The sequence below is a fragment of the Pygocentrus nattereri genome, chromosome 2 (assembly GCF_015220715.1).
Source record: "Pygocentrus nattereri isolate fPygNat1 chromosome 2, fPygNat1.pri, whole genome shotgun sequence".
Taxonomy (NCBI): domain Eukaryota; kingdom Metazoa; phylum Chordata; class Actinopteri; order Characiformes; family Serrasalmidae; genus Pygocentrus; species Pygocentrus nattereri.
In genome coordinates this window covers 51,003,229-51,013,820 of record NC_051212.1, presented here as the reverse complement: position 1 = coordinate 51,013,820, position 10,592 = coordinate 51,003,229, and the positions used below count along the sequence as shown (strand labels likewise).

Below are 10,592 nucleotides of genomic sequence, written 5' to 3'. Positions count from 1 at the left end.
GATGAATACTGGATGGATAGTGGAGGCACATGGAACATCAACAGTTGTAGTACGTTGTTATAATAAACCACAAACTAGGAACTAGTTTTTGTGTTTTTAAATAAATAAGAAGTCTAAAAAAATACAGTAATTTATTCTATTAATGCTGAATCTGGCTTGGGTCCAGTGTTTTGATCAGACATTCTAGATAGTGAAGGTACAGTGAAAAAACTTTGAAAGACTTCTGCAGCCAAAGACTCTAAGAGTTTTTTTGGAAAAGCTAAATGAGGGGCTTTGTCAAATAAAGCTGGCATTTCATAAATGAATGTTGAAAAACAAGTCACCAGCAAATTATTTATTGATTTGTTTTGAATAATGCCTTCTATATGAAAAGCCACTGTGCAAATTAAAGAAGTGTGAACGTATTCAAGATGATGTTCTCCTGTTTATTTTGTCTGTTCTCTGTCTGTGTGTGCAGCTCCCGCTCTGGACGTGGACTGGCAGAGCAATAACACGTTCGCCTCCTGCAGCACAGACATGTGCATCCATGTTTGCAAGCTGGGCCAGGACAGACCAGTCAAGACATTCCAGGGCCACACGGTAATATTTCTTTTTTTAAACTGTCTAATTTAACCGAGTGTGTGCGTCTGTGTTGAGCTGATAGGTTTGATTCTCCTTTTTCTGCCTGTTCTCAGAATGAAGTGAATGCAATCAAGTGGGATCCGACCGGCAGCCTTCTGGCCTCCTGCTCCGATGACATGACGCTAAAGGTAACATGCAGCCGATAAACAAGGACCTCGTTTAGAACAAGATGGCCTTTATACGGCTTCAGGCTTTCTAGTTTAAAGGATAAACGGCAACATGGTCCGAAATCTTGTCCTGATATCTTTGTCTACACAACTTTGCTTTGACCTCACTATGCTTTTTATATCTAACTAACGTTTTTATATCAAACTTGCCGTTTTCAAATTGCAGGAGCTGCGGCTTTGTTATATTCTACCTTATTTAACACAGTTAACAGGTTTTATGGGGGGAAATTTAACCTAATAACAGAGCTTGTGAACTGGCTAGTCTGGAACACTATAGTCAACATTCAAGGCCCAATCCCATTCCTTATTTTTACACTTTCCCCTCGTTTTCAAGTGTCACCTTGGATCTCCTTGGAGTTACAATGGGCGGTGGTTGAAATCCCAATTAAATGGGACCCTCAAACCAAAACGTACATCATTCCGTTAACAGCTACCAGCGCTGCTCTGCAGGCGACCCGGCTTGTCTACAGTGACAGCAGAGGAGGGTAAAGTTCAGCTCCTCACTGCTGGGCTTTAGTTACATTTAGGGAGCCATATGCCTTCAAAGAGGGACATTTATTATTTCTCTCCCCAAGTTCTTCAGTAACATGAAGCTGAATTCAGATAGTCAACAGCTTCTTGTTCAAATTTTCCCGTTCCACTTTCAAGCAAATTGTGTATGCTGAGAAAATCTGCAACAAACACCACCTTCAGCACCGCATCGTGGAGGCTTGTGACAGCATTTCTCCAGAGATTCTCATGCGGGGTCATAACGATTGGATCCTGTGCCTTCAGCTCTGTGTTCAGCACCAGGGACAGCACACTGAACAAGTCAAATAGCTGTGCATCACAGGCAACGTTCCCAGTTGTAGTTGCAACTTTGTGCTAACTTTTGAACCATGAGAGATTGCAAATCTTATTGTGGCGATTTCATAGATAATTCTGGTCTTCTTTGATCTGCTACATGACCACCTTCCCATTGGGAAAAACTTGCCCTTGTTCCAATATGGCAGCTTTCAAGATGGCACAATGTTCCGGACATAGCCTAAAAGATAGACCCCCTTGCCTGTTACTTGCTGGGGTATTCAGATCTGTCATTTTCCCATTCGTTTCTGAAATAAAACGTGTCCTGTGACTTTTGACTGACCCTGTACATTGAAACGACATTAAGACAATATAATGTTTATCGTCATTTTTAACAGAGAAATTCTCACCTCTGTTTGGAGGGCCATCTAGCCCTAACATTTCATCCTACCCCTCTATCTCAACAAGAATCGGGATATGCTACCACTAGACGTGAACGTGCAAAACAGGGATAAAGTGGTAGGGCCAATGGGGTTGGGCCCAAGCCTCAGATGTGAACAAATGGAGGTGAAAGCTGGTCTTTTTGGCAAAAAAAAGTCTGGAGCTTAATTTATGACAATCACCTTTAAATTGCCAGGAAAAAAAACAGTTGGGTATTTTCCACCTGTGTTGTTCAGCCCTAGTTGTCAATATCATTCAACATAGTTATTGATAACTACATACATTTTTTAGTGCACATTAAAGTCTGAGTAGTATTGTGGTTGCTGAGTAAAATAAATGCTGTGTTTGTGTTCAATATGATTTATTGTGAAGATATGTCACATAAAATAAGTAAACACAAATACAAAATATAAATAAAAATCTCAAATCTCTTCTTTAATAAGCTTTGCACTTTCGCTGGGCCTTTACATTCTACATTCAGCACTCAGGATCCTTAAAGCCTTTACTTTGTGCTGTTTCGAGAGAATGGCTTGATGACTTCTCTCTCGCCTTATAGTGTCTAACGGGCACGTATTGCCACCTGGTGTACAGAACTGTTCAAAGTTGAAGCCCTTTTTGCTGATACTCGATTGAGATACTAGCATAATCATTTTAATTGAAAATGCTCTGTATTATTGCTATCAAGAAATGTTTCATTTTATTCTTTTTTTTTTTATTATTATTGCTTTGGTTTCTGTGCTCGTCAGACTGATTGAGTATTGCATCATATATAAAGTTCTTTATGACGCTTTTTCATTTCCAGCTTTGGAGTATGAAGCAGGACACGTGTGTTCACGACTTGCAAGCCCACAGTAAAGAGATTTACACCATTAAATGGAGCCCCACTGGACCGGGAACCAACAACCCCAACGCCAATCTTATGCTGGCCAGGTACGCGGTCATTCGACCAAACACCTGCCACCTAGAAACAGGAGTGCACAGAGTCCTGAATGATAACAACATAACACATCATGAAGTTTTCTCTGCTTTTACTGTAGGAAAGAGTGGTCAGTAACCTAGTGGTAGGAAAGGTGAACAGTAACTGGAAAAGTATTATAATAACAATAATAACAATCTTTGGATTCGCATGCCTTGCAACTTAATACATAGGATTTCAGGTACCACAGCTGTGGTCAGTGTGAGAATTATATCATAAATGGCCAAATTGCAACCCAAGTTCTGGCCCAACCCACTCATTGGGCCTCTTTTGAGATGTAGTATTTCTGTATATGTTGTAATGAAAGAGTCACACCTTCAATGTAGAAAGTTTAGACCATGTGACTTATTTGAGGCCACGGCTGAAAGCTGTAGTTGGCCTTCTTTAGTGTTGCACTGGAGCTAAGAAGCAGTGGAAACTTATGGCTGACATTTAGTATTGTGTAAACTGCATGCCTAAATGGTGGCTGCTACTTTCTTGGCTCTGCTGTGTCCCTCCACTTTTATAAATAACTATCCTACAGTATGAGAAACCTCATAAGCCAGTCTGTTTGAGAATCCACAACAACTCGACACGGTTTGAGAGAAGCATGGTATGATGTAGGCCTGGCCTGCAGATTACATCAGTAAGGTATAACTTTATTTTACTTGTTAGCAGTGTTAGATTTAGTGCCAATCTACGAGTTAACTTCAGGCATCGGGCATGTTTTGGTCGATCAGCTACTTTTGGTGCGCGGGGAGAATTCAGAAAATTAGATGTTTTTGCCAAAGTGTCTTTTTGTTGAGATGTTGGGGTCGCGGTGTGACGTCTGTGCCGCTGTTCTCTCTTGCAGTGCGTCGTTTGACTCGACGGTGCGACTGTGGGATGCTGAACGTGGCGCGTGCATCCATACGCTCACCCGGCACCAGGAGCCCGTTTACAGCGTGGCCTTCAGCCCTGACGGGCGGCATCTGGCCAGTGGCTCCTTCGACAAATGTGTCCACATCTGGAACACACAGGTACGACATGGATGTTTAGCCTTTTGCAAGTTTTCCAAATTGCAACAGAGGACAAATATTACTACCTTTTTTTTTTTTTTTTTAATTCGTTGTGAATGTGTCAGTCTATTTTTCTTTTATTTTTTGCTCCCCTTAGATTTGGAGTTTTAAAACCAAGTATTGTTTGTTTGAGGATTTTTTTATATTTCTAGATAATGGCCACTTATGGATTGCCGACCGATGAATGGCGAGGGAAATCGCCACTATTCACCACCGTTCAGTCGCCGTCATTGTTAGTATATGCAGAATGTAAAGCTCTGAATTGGGATGTTTTGGTTTTTTTTTGGCCTACTTTTTAAACTTTTTTTAAACGGATGATTTTGCTGTGACTTTTAAATGCTGCAGTAAAGTCTCACACACTCTTATACACTCTTAAATGATGGCTCTCATTTTGTGGACTTCTTGAACAGTTTTATATCGTCACAAATGTGTTAAAATTTCATATTGCTCTAACATGCACTGTGGCCACTCCGTTTGCTCCATTTCGAACATGCTGTTTATGCCAGCGACACTGATGCGTACCAGAAGCAGCTCGGTCTGGTCAGCAAAGCTGAATGTTCCAGCGATGCTTTCGTTTTCAACCAGTCATGACTCACAAATGAAAACGTTATGGGAGAGTATTTTGTACATGATTTTCATAGCATGTCGTTCACGGCAAGTTACAGAGAAAAAGCTCAAAGTATAATAGCCGGATTCCGGGCTTTTGAAGAAAAGTGGCTCAAACACAGTCAAAACACCAGCCTCTGGATCGGGGGCTTGTGTTTTTGGTTTTCCTCTACTACAGCGGTCATCTGAGCCGGACGTTCAGTGTCTCTGTGATGATCACCTGACTCAGTTGCTCATCTTTTCCTGTACGCTTCTGCTTTCTCCAACAGAGCGGTGCTCTAGTGAACAGCTACCGGGGGACGGGGGGCATTTTCGAAGTGTGCTGGAACTCCACCGGAGACAAAGTGGGAGCAAGCGCGTCGGACGGATCAGTAAGTCTTCTCTCTCTTACAGAGCAGAGAAACCAGGTCTTTGATACACCGGTCAAAATCTCAACAAGCGCATAATATTTGCAGATTATGTGGAGCTTCTGTTGGAAAAGCATCACGAGGCCACATGAGAGAATGTTAAGCGTGTGTAAAGCCGCATCAAGGCGAAGCGGGGTTCCTCTGAAGATTGTAAAATTGACGACTTTATCTGAATAGCCTCTATTATTGATGTTCAGATTATGAACAGACTTTATGGTGTCTTCATGATTAGGGTTAAGATGTTGTGACAGAGGTAGATCTAGATGTCTTACAAGTCAGGGTTCTCTAAGTTGCAAAGTATCGACACCTCGGAAGCAGGATAGCTAATCAGCTGTTTAGGCTTGTACTTCTACAGTTGCGTACAGGGAACATAAAAAGACCGTTATTAACAGCAATTGCTTCTAAAGCCCTAATCGGACGGCGATTAGTTTTACATGAGGTGCTACTGAAAGCGCCATGTCAGTTATTTTAATTAAAGTGGGTGTGGCAATAATCTCAGGTTATATTAATCCCATGCAGATCCACATGTTGATGTAAATGCTGTCAGATCTTGTGAAAACAGAGTTTAAGTATGAAGTTACACAGAGAAGTGTTCACTTGTGTTCTCTGTGGCTAAAATCAAGCGGATATGTAACTCGGAACATGTAAAAATTACAGAAAAAAGTTTGACTTTATGCGGTGAAGTTGGCTGTTTGCTGTGAATTTCCAAGATAATGACGCACCGCCTTCACTTCAGACGAAGAAATAACGGCTGAATGAATTTTCTTGACGTTTTCCACTCTTTTCTGACGTAAAGCTGGTGTGTAAATCAAGCAATCACTCCCATCTCTGTCATTTACATTGAGATTTCTTTGTCAGTTAATCATCAGTTAACACTAAAGGATAGTGACCTGTCTGACTCCAACCTGCAGAGAGTTGTGTTTAGTGTATTTTGAGTCAGGACGTCCGGGTAAGCAGGGAACCCTCCCAGCGTAATAACGGCTAATCCATCTGTTTCAGGTTTGTGTATTAGACCTGCGGAAATGATGCTGCCAACCGGGGAAGCCATGGACCGACTATGAATGTGTACATAGCCAAATTCACTGACTGTCCCTGGCCCTGGGTCTGCTGATCTGAGCTCTGGACCCAAGAGAGCCCTTTCAGAGAGGACACACTGTTCCACGCATACACACACACACAGGTGTGATAAAGGACTGTTATTTTCCCACACAGGACCCATGACCAATAAATCACCAGTGTACATCTGTTATTTTATTTTAATTTTTGTAAGAAAGAAAAATTCCCTTGTTCTTCATTCCAAAACGAAGAGGCAGACGGTATCATCGCTGATGTGTGGCACGTTCAGCACTAAGTAGACTGTCGTTTTATTTTAGCAGCTGATGAGGTCCCGTTGGGCGGCAGTCACTGAGAACATTTTCCCTTTATTTCTTTCGAGACAATTCGCTGTGGGTTTTTTTTTTTGTTTTTTTTTTAAGCTTTTGATATCTGAGTGAGGCCATTAGATGACCTGTATATTGATACGGTAAAGTGAAAAGTTCATCTTTTCAATTACGACCTATGCAACGTTTATGTTTGACAAAATCGAACGAATGAACGGAAATGAATTCTAGGGTTACTGCCCATCCTAACTTTGTCCCCGCAGACGTTTGCTCTGAAATGATTGGCTAGTACTTCCCAGGAGAATACCATGGGCTTGCTCTAGTGATTCCACTTGAAAGGTGGAATATTGGATAGTGGGATAATGCATCGAGGCAAAAAATCATTGCAGCTGTTCGGCAGCATTAACAACAGACAGGCTTCAGCTCCGTTTGCTGTCGTAGACTCCATTAGCACCTAGAAGACTCCTGCAGCGCTGAACATGAATGTTTGCCACATGTTTGTCTGTGGCGTGTTGCAGAGTGTAAACTCCATCAGGTCGACTTCTCCCCTTTGACGTGACTGTTTTCCCCACTTCAAATGTAGTTCATCAGTCAGGACGGGTTTGGTTTAGTTTTGCATTGGACCTGTGAGGCTACTGATGTTCAGTGGTTCTCAAACCACATTTTTTTTGCTTGATCTCAGCTCCCAACATCCAGGGACAGAAGAATGTGGACTGTCTCGGGGGGCTGAGGACTGCTTTTGAGAACCACTGATGATGCATACATGTATATATGGTTTTTCAAGGGTTCTTTAGTAAAGGCAGTGGTTCTATATAGAACCCATGGTTAAATGATTCTTTGTCTGGTGAAGTGGTTCTTTAGATTGATGAAGAATGCATTGTATCTTTTTGTAAATGCTTCTATATTGCACCAAAAAAGGGTTCTGCTAACAACGTAAGAACCCTTTTCAGTGCTATATAGAACTGTTTTCACGGTTGTTCTGTATAGAATCATATACAGCACATTGTCTATCAGTCTGAAGAGCTATTTAACCAGGCAAACAGCCGCTGAAGCATGAAATATTTGTATGTGGATAAATAGAAGTAAAGAACCCTTGAAGGATCATCTTGAAACGTGTAGATGACAAGAACTGAGGCTCACACCCCACCAGTCAAACGGCATTCCTAAAATCATCAAACACTTGCCTCGGATTATCCCCTAGACTTTCATGCACTGGTATCTGTAGAAGTGAAGGAAAGCACCTGAAGTTTGTCTGCATGAGAAATTATTTTTGAGATTTTTTAACTTGATGCTGTTTACAGGAAGTGTAAATTAAGATTTAGTCTGTGTTGAACTTCAAGGACTGGACTTGAAAACCCCTGATGTGGTCAGTAGGTTTTTTTTTTGTTTGTTTTGTTTCTCTCCAACCCAGATTAATCTTACACTGTAAAACGTGGCTCCTCAGACCCACCGAAAGAAATTACTTTGTGTGGTAACAAGAAAATTAACTAGTTTTTTTTCAACCTAAATAAAAACTTTGAAGTGTTTTTTTTTTTAAGCTGGAATAAAAGTAGTTCAACTGCTTGTTACCACACAAAGTAATTTAAGTAGATTTGACAAGCCACTTTTCACCAGTAGCGCTGCAGTTTAGTCCAATATTAGGCTTAAAAGGCTGATTTTTAAAATTATTTTTTTGTATAAAATTAATATTATAAAAATAATATTTTGTATAATTCAAGCATAGAGTGGTTTGCTGTGAAATGGTTCGCTGTAGATGGACTTTCTTCACGGGGGGGTGGTGGTCATGGGAACCAGGGGTCGCTGTATCTGTATTTTATTTACAGTCAAAAATAAACAGGACCTTTAGTTTTTATATGCAATGATAATAAATAGTTCTAAGTCTTTAAGGTTTTCTTTGGGGACCATTGTGCCTCTAAATAACCTGGGTGTACCGCTCCGCCATGAATCGTCTTTAAAATCACTTTTTAGGCTGGAAATATTATAAAATAATGTAATCAGGCACCTTTGTGAGGGAGCTTTTAGAGGCACTAAACTCTTCAGACGTCTGGTTCCTATCAGCGCCACTGTAACGTGAACAATCCTGACTAGAACGCCACATTCAAAATCAAACCTTTCTGAATAAATTTCCATCTTAAATGTTTTAGGATGCAGACATTTTTAAACATTCCCTTTGATTCGTGACTGGGAAAGCAAATTATGAGCACCAGACTGTCTTGGATGTCCAGTTACATGTGGTTTAAGGGGAAAACTGTCCATTTGAAGTATCACTTTAACGGCTCCTCGTAACCCTGTTGATCTCTGCGTCACTTCAATCACAGATCAGAGCTGTAGGAGCATCAGTGACCGTTTCCAAACACCTGCAGCTTTTCCCTACGAGTTCAGTCTCCTTTGCCCTCGTATGTCGTCATGGAACAGAGAAACGGTGTCCTCTTCAGAGCAGCGAAGGTCAGTCTGTGCACTGAAAGTCGGTGGCTTTTTTTTTTTTTTTTTTTTTTTTCTCTTCTCCATCCGCGAGCGCCACTAAAGCTCGACTGTAGACCCGGAGGAAGTTTTTAATCATTTAGTTTTGTTTTGTTTTTTTAAATCCATGTAAGCGCAGGGATTTTCCTAAAAACACTGCTTTGAAGTGCGTGATTAGCAGACGAGCTGTCAAGTTCCTTTATAAAATACCATTAGACGGTCATAGTTTCTACGAATCGGAAGTGAAAGGATGGACGACGCGCAAGTTACTCACCTGCACTTTAGATAGACGTTAATGCAAAGAGTTCCCTTGAGCACTTAACAATTCTGGATATGTTTTGAGGAAAGAAAAAAAAAACTGTTGCATTGACTTGAACGTTAGCTGGGTTATTACAGAACACTGGTTCTAACAGTTGTTGCAGGACGTTCCAGTCGGCATGTCCTACTGCGACGACATCCAAGGATTTTCTTTTTTTTTAATGAAAATCCAAGGCACTCATATATATATATATATATATATATATATATATATATATATATATATATATATATATATATATATATATATATATATATATATACACTGATTTTTTTTTTAAATATACTATAGCCTAGTATTGGTTCACGTTCTTCGTCAAATAAATCGTAATTTGCAGGTTTTGTCCAGAATGTCTAAAAATTTTGTAAAGAGAAGAAAAGTATTTTGATGCTTGCTTTAAATAATCAACATAGATTGTACCATAAAGACACTATTTATTATATTGTCTATGACAGTGGAATGGTATTTTATAACGTTTTTTTTATTTTAAAGAGAACATGCTTTTTATGGTGCACTCAAGAAAGTGAAATGAAACAAACAAGCAAAAAAAAAAAAAAAAGTCGGTTTCTTTTCCACCTGGCTCTCTCCTCGCCGCGTCCGCTACCCCTGGAGGTTTTGTACTCTTTTGAAATCTTTTGTAATTCTGCTTTATTTGTAGTCGTTTACGCAAATTTTAAAAAAAATGCTAAAGGACGTACATGGGCATATCACATCATCCTGGACCATGTAAATATCTGTTCATTTTTGGCTTTTTTGTTGTTTTTGTTTGTTTTTTGTTTTTCTTTTTTTTTTTTTTTCCCCCCAATTTTCTTTCTCTTGCTCACAGTTTGTTGCAGAAGCTTTCTCTGCAATGTTGATTTGACCTTTGTGATTTGAGTCAAATCAAATGGAAAAAGTCCAGAATAAACTATATTTTGATAAAGTGTCGTTTGTGGGTTCTTTCTCACAGTTTGTGTGACCCAGACAGTCAAAATCTCATTTAAAAACAGCTTGAATACATTTTTAAAAACGCACTGCAGCGGATAGCTTTGGGTTTGAAAGGGCTCTGCAGTCGCCGTCTTGTCCACATTAGGAACTCGACAAGAAAACTGAATGGCGTTTTCCAGATTCCGCCTGTGGTAAACAAATGTTCCTGGGGCCGGATTCACGACAGTGTCTTACAAAAGAAAATCACCTTAAATGTTTTTTTTTTTTTTTTCTTTCGTTTTTTTTCTCTTCATTCTTAACCTCTTAAACTCAGTGGTTCCAAACTGTACTTGGTCATGTTCTTCATAACGTTCATATTTCATAAGCTCCATTCAGAAGCTGGGCGTCGTGTGAGGCTGTAGTTCTTCTCTCCAGTCTAATAGACGGTGATGCCATTTTAAACCCTTATAATAAAAGAAGCTGAACTTTG

The 10,592-nt window shown here is 40.1% G+C and overlaps 1 protein-coding gene across 1 annotated transcript in view; it reads left to right on the top strand.

Annotated features, from left to right (window-relative positions):
• Nucleotides 1–6,287, top strand: part of tbl1xr1b (tbl1x receptor 1b) — a 27,737-nt gene extending 21,450 nt beyond the window's left edge. Inside the window, exons 11-16 of the mRNA XM_017714662.2 lie at nt 458–579; nt 675–749; nt 2,815–2,942; nt 3,821–3,986; nt 4,901–5,002; nt 6,038–6,287. Coding sequence (XP_017570151.1) covers nt 458–579; nt 675–749; nt 2,815–2,942; nt 3,821–3,986; nt 4,901–5,002; nt 6,038–6,064 — 620 coding nt within the window. The 3' untranslated portion in view covers nt 6,065–6,287. The remainder of the gene's footprint in view (nt 1–457; nt 580–674; nt 750–2,814; nt 2,943–3,820; nt 3,987–4,900; nt 5,003–6,037) is intronic.
• The last annotated feature ends 4,305 nt before the right edge of the window (nt 6,288–10,592 follow it).